This window comes from Octopus bimaculoides, chromosome 21, assembly GCF_001194135.2.
Source record: "Octopus bimaculoides isolate UCB-OBI-ISO-001 chromosome 21, ASM119413v2, whole genome shotgun sequence".
NCBI classification, from domain to species: Eukaryota; Metazoa; Mollusca; class Cephalopoda; order Octopoda; family Octopodidae; genus Octopus; species Octopus bimaculoides.
In genome coordinates this window covers 36,015,579-36,028,384 of record NC_069001.1, presented here as the reverse complement: position 1 = coordinate 36,028,384, position 12,806 = coordinate 36,015,579, and the positions used below count along the sequence as shown (strand labels likewise).

The window sequence follows — 12,806 nt, the reverse complement described above, 5'->3', positions numbered from 1 at the left end:
ACTAAGGCTACCATTGGTTTCATGTTAAGAAAAGTATCTTATATCTTAACAATTTTTCTAGCCGATAACATGGGAGGAATGCTGTTTGTCTCCATTTTGAATGGAAACCCAAAAGTTCTCAGGAATTCACAATAAAGTCTCATAAAGAAAAGAAGAATGTGAGTGTGTGTGCATGTGTGTATGTGTGTGTGTGTGTGTGCATGTGTGTATGTGTGTGTGTGTGTGTATTAGCAGCCCATAACTGATTTCTGTTCTATATCTTTCTATGTACAAGGCAAAACAAAACAAAAAAAAAAGGAAAGAAGTCTTGAGTAGATGTGTTTTGATGGCAATTTATTCCATGTAAAAATATGGAAATCAGTCAAAGAACTTGTGTATTGTATTCATAAACAATGAAAAGGCAGACGTATGCCACACAAGACATATTTTTTGTCTTTTACCAAAGCAAATAGGGCAAGTTTAAGTCAAATAAATAATGGTGTGAAGACTATAAAACAAATATGATATGAATGTATATATGTATATATATATGTGTGTGTGTGTTTGTGTATATATATATTTAGAAATAGATGCATACATAACGGTGCATATATACATTTATATATGTATATATATGTATATATGTGTATGTATATATGTATGTGTGTGTATATATATAAATCTCAGCTGGAGAAAAATTCAAAATAACAAAGCACTATAGTAAAAGAAGACACTACCATCGCCACCGCCAAAACCAGCCCAAAACAAACATAAGAAAGAAAGAAAAACAAAATAAAAGACACAGAGAGAAACAAAAATACCTAACACAAATAAGATCAAAAAGAAAAAAAATCAATAAACTGAATGAGATAAGAACTAGAATCACATTGAACTCTACCTGATAAATAAAACACCCAAAATAAATATTGATAAAAACCCAAAACAAAAGGCGAAACCGAAACTTAAGGTGCCAAAGATAAATTCTTGTAGCTTGAGGACGGCTTGAGAATAAATCAGAAAGAAAGGCTGGAAAGAATTCTGAGAATCATTGGCAGTCGGAGAAAGTAAATTCTGAAATCGGTTTGGTACAAAGAAAATTTATTGGAAGCGGGGGCAAAATTCAGTGGAAATATTTAAGTTGAACTTTCATATAGAAATGTATATACAAATATAGATATATAGGCATACACACACACACACACACACGTGGAGGGCATACATACCCACATACAGATGTTTGATGAACAAGTATATTACACAGACACACACACACACACAGATGTTTCATGTTCGTGTATAATGTATACACACACACACACATATATATATACTCATATATATGTGCATATAAATCAACAGGAATGTTAAATGATGATGTACAAACATCTTTCATATGTGTGTGTGTGTGTGTGGGGGGGGTGATGCGTCTATGTGTGGACGTGTATATATGTTTATAAGTACATACATATCTGCACACACACATACACACCTAGAAAGATAGAAGGAAAGAGAGAGAGAGAGAGAGAAATGTCTAGACAAAGAGCTGCTTTAATGATTAATTCTGGAATGGTACATAAAAGTTGGAATTTCAGGTATGAATTGAAGAATATCTGATATTTAGAGCAGAGTCGATAGGTGAAAGGTGAAAAATTGGCTTCAAGTAAGAAAGCTAAAAATACACCTTTACCATTATTATAAAATGTTACACCACCGCCCACTATTTTAACACAGTTTTTACTAACTTCTGAACCATCACAGCATCAGGGACAAAAGTATGTAGTTGATAAGTTTGTTTTACAATCAAGAGGGACTGTGCTTGAACCCAACAGGATGATCACATGGCCAAGTGTTTAACGCAGTTTTTAGGTGCATGTCCTGTAAGTCCTCCATCCTCAATTCACTGCCATCAATTTACAGTTTTTTATTTTTAATAAAATATTTTAAATTATTAATTGTGAAATTGGCGCAGAAGTGGCAGTGTGGTAAGTAGCTTGGTTACCAACCACATGGTTCTGGGTTCATTCCCACTGCGTGACACCTTGGGCAAGTGTCTTCTACTATAGCCTTGGGATGACCAAAGCCTTGCGAGTGGATTTGGTGGACGGAAACTGAAAGAAGCCTGTCGTATATATGTATATATATGTATGTGTGTGTATATGTTTGTGTGTCTGTGTTTGTCCCCCCCAACATCGCTTGACAACCGATGCTGGTGTGTTTACGTCCCCGTAACTTAGCGGTTCGGCAAAAGAGACCGATAGAATAAGTACTAGGCGTACAAAGAATAAGTCCTGGGGTCGATTTGCTCGACTAAAGGCGGTGCTCCAGCATGGCCACAGTCAAATGACTGAAACAAGTAAAAGAGTACTATGGAAAGGAGTTCTCAACTATTTTTATTTATGGACCTCTTTGATTACTATTTTATTCTTGTGGACTCCCATAACTATCCAGTGTTTAAAAAACTAGCTTTATTGATGCTTCTTTCACATCCCTATTTTGTTTTCCAGACATTAACCTGTATAGGTTGAACTATGTAAAATGTTAGAGAAAGAAATTTAGCAGTTTTTTGGCAATATATACCAATACATAAATCTAAAGCAAAATTTTTCAGGGGTCCTTAAAATACTTCTGTGGGTCCACAGTTTACTAAATTGTTGCACAAACCCTCAAAAATCTCAGGGGACATATTGACCTTATTTGAGAAACACTAATCTAAGATATTCATCTATCCATCTAACCCATGCTAGCATGGCAAAATGGATGTAGAAATGAATGAAGAAAGAACGTTACTTGAGGGAGACATGACTGCTGTTTCTTATAAGTTGAGTGACGATATAATAGATGTAATGTGTGTTCAATCAATCACAGTGATTTTCATCTTGTCAGCCTCTCAGTTTATTAAAGAAGATACGAAAAATTTATTACTTTTTTTTTCAAATATTTTTATCTGTCTGGTGGTTTTTGGAAATTATCTGAGCTGAAGCAAGAAATGTCAACACATATAATGCTAAGTAGTTGGAAATTCGAAGAATTTGTTTATAGCTGATTGGCAAAGTCAGCAGAGAATTTACTTCTTATGGACATCTGATGGTGTGTGTCTAGTCCTGCACATGTGTGTATGTGTTTGTGTGTGTGTATGTGTTTGTGTGTGTGTGTTTGTGTTTGTGTGTGTTTGTTGCTAGGCTGCGTGGGTGTTTGTCTGCAAGAAACAAAGGTCACAGAACAATGTTGTAGGTCATGTCTTTGAATGGAACCAATGTTGGAAGAACATTAGAACTGTTGGACGACAGGACTTCTTTTTATCATGAGTTGTACCTGTATTTCAAAGGGACCAGCTTTGTCCCATTCTGTATCATGCTGAACCTCCCTGGGAACTACATTAAGGGCCTGCATGTTTGTGGAGTGCTCAGCCACGTGCATGTTAATTCCATGAGCAGGCTGTTCTGTTGAGGAAATCAACCAGAACCTTCATCATCGTAACTGATGGAGTGTCCCGTTAACTTGTTTCAGCATTACTAAAATATGCTTATCAAACCAGAACTGGTGCTTTCAAAACAATACATCTCTGTGTTTGCATTTTGCTCTTCTTTTCCCCTCCCCCATTTAAAAAAAAAAAATCTTTTTTTTTTACTGAAACCTTACCAATGGCATCTATCGATTCTATTTTATCACATGCCGTACAGACAAAGATTTTTTCAAAGAACATTTACAGGGGGTTAATTTTTAGTAAAGAACAGAGAAAGAAACAAATTTTAAAAAATACTCTAAAAAACCCGCACACAAACGAACTAGTACATGAAAAATGAACAAGAGAACCAAAACAACAACAACAACAACAACAACAAACATACAAGAACTGGGTAGTGGGTGGGTTGAATGAATACAAATGAAACAAAATGTTTCTTTTCTTTACCAATATTAATGTTTGATAAAATAAACAAATGTAAATATGGTTTCTGTAGACTTCTTCCTTCTACAGACATTTTTCCATATTCTTGTATTTGGTAGGGTTGGGCTTGAGGAGCGGCACGATAGCACTGATGGTGGTGGTGGTGGTGGCATCAATTGAACATGCAGTGTGTATAAAGGAAGAGATAAAGTAGATAGACAATAGAGAATTTATTGGTATACACACACACACGCATAGATATGTATGTGTAGATATATATATATATATTATATGCATTTGTATGTGTGTGTGTGTGTGTATATATATATATATATATATATATATGCACATATATATGTATGTGTACATGTATATATATCTACCTCTGGTATTTGAGTACTCTTTTTTCCACCTTGTTGCACATTTCATGTGCTTACTCCGGTGTATATATATCTATATATATTTTTATATACATTTGCATGTGTGTATATATATATACATATGTATATATATTTTTATATACATTTGTATGTGTGTGTGTGTGTGTATATATATATATATATATATATGCACATATATCTATATACTCTTGCATACACACACACACACACACACACACATATATATATATATGTGCGTGTGTGTGTATATATATGCAAGAGTCCATAAGACATGATCTGGCAGTTCGCTTTGATCTCATTATCAATATTATTGTGGAGAATAGTTGAAGTAGGAATACTATTAGCAATAAAACTACATCTGGCTATTCACCTCTTAGTCTGTCCACACGTTCGTCTGTCTGCCTTTGTTTCTACACACACACACACACACACACACATTCAAAGAAACGCAAACACATGTAGATGTGTCTTTAGATGCGTAATATATAGGCATCCATGCTTTGTACCGTTGCTATAACTCTCATTAAACAAATGTATGTATACCTGATATATATACATGTATATATTATATATATACACATCTACATATATATTATTTATACGTACAGATACAGCAACACACACTATATATATATATATGAACATATACAGATCATACATACATGTACACATACACGTAAACGTATATATATTCTTACACAAATATACATATATTCATATAGAAATATATACATGTGTGTGTGTGTGTATGTACTATAGTATGTGTATGTATATGTGTACGTGTTTGTGTGTGTGTGTGACAGTTATTGGTTTTGTTTGTGACAGTAACAAACCAGAGTTCCTCATGAAAGAGAATGGCCTTTGGATTTCAGAACCACAATTCCTCACCCTTTATATGCATACGTGTGTATATATGTGTGCAAATATGGGTATAGATAATTGTATGTGTTCTAACATATACATACATATATATATATATATATACACATGTGTATGTGTGTGTGTGTGTGTAAGTGTTGTAACATACATGCATGCATATGTATGCTTGCACATTTAGGTACATACATAGACACACATCACATACACACACACATATATATATATCTATATAGGGCACAGTACAAATGTATGCATGTATATGTGTGAGAGGTTGTAAGTCAGTATGTAATGTATATAATTATAATGTATGTGTGTGTGTGTGTATATATATATATATATATGCATGTGTGTATGTGTGTGTATTTCTGAAAATATATAGAGGCCCAATACTAATATATATATATATATATGTATATATATAGATATATATATATATGTATATATATAGATATATATATATATATATATATATATATATGTGAGTGTGCGTGTGTGTGTGTGTGTATTCGAATATTTGCCTGTATAATAGCATGTTCGTATTTATACATGCATGCACACACGTGTGTGCATCCTAGCATATATATACTTCTGCACAGGGAGTGTATGTGTCTGTGTGCATGTGTGTGTGTGTGTGTGTGTGCGTGTATGATCAAGGGAGACAAGCAGAGCCTTTCCTTTTTCTCTCTCTCCACAGTTTCTTATTCTGTTCAATAAAGCCAGCATGGGAGCAAACGAACCTTCCTTCAACAGGTTCCCCTCTCATCTTTGAAAGAGAAGGTTGTCATCACTGTCACCACCACGGCTGTGGCTACCGTCATCACCATCATCATCATCATCATCATCATAGTTATCATCATCATCATCATCGTCAATATCATCATCACCACCATCCTCACCATCGCCATCAGTACCAGCACCACCAGCACCACCACCACCACCATCATCGTTTATATCTGACATCTTTAGTAGAGGATGTCTCCCCTAATATTGTAAAGACATGTCAACCACACGTTAAGTGTTCATCAATCATTCTACCAGAATCTGACCAAAACCAAACCAAAACCTGAAAGCTAAGAACAAACAATGTGGACACCTGTATGTGGTCACTCGCCATGCTAGAAATAGCAGCTAAATCCACTTTAAGCTAAATCCTCAGTTTCTGTTTTAAAGAACACACTGACTGTGGCCTTTTAAGGCTTGACCATATTGGCCAGTTGTGAAGGCCATAATGGCCTTGTGGAAAAAGAGACCATTACAAGAAGCATCAGATTTAAAGAAAATATATAGTGTACTGTTCTGCGATGGTAAGATTGATAAAAAGAAGTACTCCATCTGGTGAGAGATAAATATCATTTAATAAACACAGTATATATATTTATATGCTACTATTAGTTTCATGTGGTGAGAGTATGCCAGACATGTCTGGTGTCCAAGCACAATCATCAGACACTGCCAATATGGCATATGCCATGTGGGCAGTGCCTGATAATTGTGCAAGGACACCAGATGTCTCAAGTATGCCCTCAGCACATGAAACTAATAGTAGCAGATAAAAACATATCGTATTTATCAAATAATAAATCTATACATATAACGAACAAATGTCATTCCCAAGTCAAAAGTTCATAAGGACAGTTACCTAGATTTTGTGGTGTACATATTCTCCACCTCCTGGATGGCATGCCAGTCCATCACAGGATTACTTTTTTTTGCCAGCTGAGTGGACTGGACAACATGAAATGAAGTGTTTTGCTCAAGAACACAACACATCGCCCAGTCGAGGAATTGAAACCACAGTCTTAAGCTCATTAGTTCAACATCCTAATCATTAAGTCATGTACCTCCATTACACAAACACACACACACATATATATATGTACATATATACCTGTGTATATATACATATATATATATATATATATGCTCACACACATATGGGTACATGCACATATATATATATATATATATATATATATACCCACATACACACATAAATATATACACACACACACACACATATATATATAGATATATATATCCACATACACACATATAGATATATATATACACACACACATACATAAATATATATATCCACATACACATACATATATAAACATATATACATATATATATATATACATACCCAAACATACATTTGTACATACTTACATATATACATTCATGCAAACATATACGTATATTTTTCGATGGAATTAATTCTTAAATATACCCCTCTCCAAAGACAACTCCAAAACTACTCTCCTCCCTTCAAATTCTAGCAATTATTCCAAGATAAACGTGTTTGGAATCCTATAAATTTCAAAGACATAGCATGCAGTAATTATAAGAAGTGTCATGAAGTAAATGAAAAAAACGGTAAAATACTGAACAAGTTTTAAAAAAATATCTGCTAAATAAACGTAAGGTGAACAGTTGAAGGGGATATTTTCTTGTGTTCCACCTGCCCGCCCCCACCTCGCCATCTTCCCATGCTTTTCGTCTTGTCTGCAAGAGAACAGAATTGTAATGATTAGGTAAACAAGCGGAGGTTACCTTTTCGCTTGTTGCATGTGTGTGTGTGTGTGTGTGAGTCTAAGCATGGTATATATGTGTGTGTGTGTGTGTATATATATATATATATAAACATATATATATATATACACAGACAGACACACTTATACATGTATATGTGTGTATATGTACATATATATATATATATATATATATATATATATATATATATATATACACACACACACACATATATATATATACACACAGATAAAAGTGTGTATATACATGTATATATACATATACATTGTGTGTTCATGTATATACTCACACATACACACATATGTATACATATACATACATATATATATATTTATGTATATATATATATGTGTATATATATAGATATATATATATATATACACACACTCACAAACATACATAAGTATACGTACAAATACATGTTAGCATTTATGTGTGTGTGTGTATATATATATATATATATATATATACACACACACATGTATATATGTGTATCCATACATATATATACACACCTATATCTATGCATATATATATATATATTTAAATTTCTTTTTATATTCTTGTAAAGTATTAGTAATTCGTACATCTCTCTCTCTCTCTCTCTCTCTCTCTCTCTCTCTCTCTCCCTCAACAAAAACCTAGATGGTCCAACGATAAGAGAATTCTTTTTCGGTAAAATTCCCTAAAATGACAGAGAGCTTAGGAATTTTTACTTACCATTTGGGCTGATGTTTTTGGCTTCAACTTTATATCTTTTACTTTTTCATTAGCTGCAACAGAAAACAAAATAAAATAGAATAAAATAAAATAAATTGAATTAAAATACTGCATAACATCCAATCATGTATTTGTTCTTAAAGCATAACATATAACATATAATGTACAATATATAATATTTAATATACAGAATATAATATACAATATATAATATATTTTTGTTCTTTTATTTGTTTGTCATTTAACTGTGGCCATGCTGGAGTACCACCTTTAGTCAAACAAATCGACTCCAGGACTTATTCTTTGTAAGTCTGGTACTTTTCTTATCGGTCTCTTTTGCCCAACCGCTAAGTTATAAGAATGTAAATGTATGAGCATCGGTTGTCAAGCGATGTTACGAGGACAAACACTAATACACAAACATATACACACATACATACATATATATACATATATATATATATATATGTATATATATAAATATATATAGATAGATAAATATATACGATGGGCTTCTTTCACTTTCCATCTACCAAATCCACTCAGAAGGCTTTGGTCAGTCTGAGGCTATAGTAAAAGACACTTGCCCAAGGTGCCACACAGTGGGACTGAACCCAGAACTATGTGGTTGGTAAGCAAGCTATTTACCACACAACCACTTCTGCACTTATGTATGTATATATATATATATATGTGTGTTTGTGTGTGTGTGTGTGTATGTATATGTATGTATATTTATGAAATTTTGAATTTAGTTTAGTCTGCGGACCACCAGGGGTCCAAGGACCTCAGGTTGGGAACCCTCTGGCTTATTTCAACATCATTGCTCAAGTGGTATTTATTTCACTGACCCCAAGAGGATAAAAGGCAAAGTCAACCTTGGCAGAATTTGAACTCAGAATGTAAAGATGGACAAAACACCACTAAGCATTTTGCCCAGCATACTAACGATTCTGCCAGCTCGCTGCCCTTAATAACAACAACAATAACAACAACAACAACAATAATAATAATAATGATAATGATAATAATAATATAATAAGTTACATCTGAATGAGTAATGTGTAATTTAGAGTAACTGATTAAATATTTTGAAAAAAATAATCTCCACCCAAAGCACAAATGTCTGTTTAATTCAGAAATGTTTGTTTGTGTTTTTTGTTGTTTTTTCATTACCCTTTAAACATATCTACCCCACCCATCTTCCCTCAATTTTATTTTATTTATTTTTTTTTATCATAAAACTATTAATGATGCAAATTCTTTGAAAAATATCTGCTTCCCATCCTCGTTGAAGTAAAACATATGTTTACAAAATGAATGAAAATGAAAATCTACCGAGTTGGGTTTTCTTTTTTATTTTATTTTTCCTTTCTTTCTGGCGGTTGTGGCGCTTGGCCAAATTTAGTAAAAAGAACCGAGACAAACAGTGAGTGAGCGGGTGGGGTGGATATCGGGTGGGGTTGGGTGTAGAATCAATTGTATTGACTTTAGTATATAACTGGTTCGACAAAAGAGCTGCCATCAAGTGGTTTTTGATTCTGCTAGAAATAGATGTCAACAACACTACTTAAAATCCTATCTTATCATCTTAAAAACTGAAGAGTGAACTCATTAAATCATCATCATCATCATCATAATAATAATAATAATAATAATAATAATAATAATAATAATAATAATAGTAATAATAATAATAATAATAATATAATAATAATAATGGTTTCAAATATTGGCACGAGGAGGGGGAAAGTCAATTATATCGACCCCAGTGCTCAACTGGTACTTGTTTTATCAGCCCTAAGAGGACAAAAGGCAAAGCTGACTTCAGCGGAATTTGAACTCAGAACATAAAGATGGTTGGAATTCCTGTAAGCATTTTGCCCAGCTTCATAATGATTCTGCCAGCTCACCACTTTCATCGTCATCCTCATAATAATAATAATAATAATAATAATAATAATTATAATAGTCCTTTCTACTAAAGGCACAAGGCCTGAAATTTTATGGGAGGGGACTTGTTGATTACATTGAAGCCCAGTGCATAACTGGTACTTATTTCATCAACTCTAAAAGGATGAAAGGCAAAGTTAACCTTGGTGGGATTTCAATTCAGAAAGTAATAAGCTGGAAGAAATACTGCAAAGCGTTGACTTTGCAACAAGGAATTTTGTCAGATACTTTAATAATTCTGTCAATTTACCATTCTGGGTTCGTAGTTTATTTTATTGAACCCCAACAAAATAAAAATAGCTAGGTTGAAACTGGTAGGAATTGAACTCAGTACCCCGAGAGCTGGAACAGATACTGCAGTGGGTTTTGTTTTGTGCTCTAACAACACCACTAAATCTTAATGAAGAAATGGCACTTACGTCATTCGTGTGTGTGTGTGTGTGTGTGTGGACATGGAGTGCATTTGAAAGAATTCACCAAAATTGATGTTTTCAGATTACATGTCTATGTCTGTAGTTAATCATGTTTTTTTTTGGGGTGAGAATTGTCCCAGCAGGAGACAAAACGGAATTAGCTAATACCTTACATGGAATCTATTTCCAGGAGATTTGTCAGTTAATGGAACCAAAAATAAATAAATAAATAAATAAATAAATAATCATATAAATGCTGTCTATCTCTTTAACTATCTACATGAATGTATGTCTACATGTGCCTGTATATATATCTATAGATATATGTGTGCATACACACACACACACATATATATAAATATGTATATATTGTCATCCACATATACTAGTGCTGCGTCTTTTTCATGTGTGTGTGTGTTTGTGTGCGTACACACACACATATATATATATATATCATCATCATCATCATCATCACCACCACCATCATCATCATCACCATCACCATCATACATATGCACTCATACACATAGTAAAAAAAGGTGAAATTCTGTTTTTTACAAATTCACATCTTTGCAAAAAAGTGAATTGCACCAGAACTTCAAAGTCCCTATCAACGTCTTTTTTATGAAAAAGAAAATTAACTCCCATTAATATTTGAATTCTTCATTCAAAAATATTTACTTCAGTTTTTATATATCCCTCAATATATAGCTATAAACTTATTCATCAATATTGTATTGATTTCTCTGTCTGTCTCTCTCTTTCTCTCTATATATATACAGACATACATATAAATAGATAGATAGAGGAATAGGAATAGATATGTCAATTAAAGAATGAGAAAAAGCATGAGTTATGTAATCACTTTCATTAGCTTACATGTGTTTCTGCTACAAGTAAATGTGCATCCAGAGCCGAGTGCTCATCTGATATCTTATAGCTTCTTCAGAGCCATTTCAAATAAAACTCTACCAGATGTATAAAGTATTCTTTTTTGTTGTTTGTACCTCCAAGCATGCATGCTCACACAGACGCACACACGTGCACGTGTGCATACATGCTTGGACAGAGTTTATTTATTCATTAACTTCCTTGTTACTCAGTGTTCCTTTCTATGTGCAATCATCTGTTGATAACTTTTTGCCACATGGATGATCACATGTAGTGTGCAATTCTGAGTATGGACAGAATGATTCATCAGCTTCAAGTATAAGGAAAAGGTGATATTTACTAGTTATTGATTTTGTAAGGTGTGATTTGAGGGACAACTAGCTGCTCTTTCTAGCAGATTGAACCGTCACATAGTTCTGCTCTCTCACAAGGTTAATCGGTCAGAGGCTGGGGATATTTTGGAGCAGTCCACTGAGTAATAATAATAATAATCTTTTCTACCTTAAGCACAAGGCCTGAAATATTGGGGGAGGTGGGGCCAGTCGATTAGATTGACCCCAGTACGCAACAGGTACTTAATTTTATTGACCCTGAAAGGATGAAAAGAAAAGTCGACCTTGGTGGAATTTGAACTCAGGACGTAAAGACAGACGAAATACCACTAATGTTTCTTATTTCTTTACTACCCACAAGGGGCTAAACATAGAGGGGACAAACAAGGACCGACAAAGAGGTTAAGTCAATTACATCGAACCCAGTGCGTAACTGGTACTTAATTTATCGACCCCGAAAGGATGAAAGGCAAAGTCGACCTCGGCGGAATTTGAACTCAGCTCACCGTCTTAGCATATTAACAATTCTTCCAATAGTAATAGTTATGGTAAAAAAATTGTGGTAATAGTAGTAGTAGTAGTACTAATTACTAGTTATTGGTTTTTGGTGGGGGAAGGGTAGAGAGTTTAGTGGGGTAGAATAGGGTGTGTGTGTGTGTGTGTGTGTGTTTAGGAGGGATGAGTCAAAGCTCAATGTGACATCAGTGAGTCAGACATAGGAATCACAGTCCAATGTTTGCTGATCGATAAACAGTTAACCTTGCTGCCCCACCTCTTAGATTGGTGTGCATGTAGC

The 12,806-nt window shown here is 33.9% G+C and overlaps 1 protein-coding gene across 2 annotated transcripts in view; it reads right to left on the bottom strand.

Annotated features, from left to right (window-relative positions):
- LOC106875053 (neuron navigator 3) overlaps positions 1–12,806 on the bottom strand; it is a 629,108-nt gene that overhangs the window by 276,785 nt on the left and 339,517 nt on the right. For both annotated transcript variants that reach the window (XM_052975568.1, XM_052975569.1), the window contains exon 3: positions 8,422–8,474. In XM_052975568.1, coding sequence (XP_052831528.1) covers positions 8,422–8,474 — 53 coding nt within the window. The remainder of the gene's footprint in view (positions 1–8,421; positions 8,475–12,806) is intronic.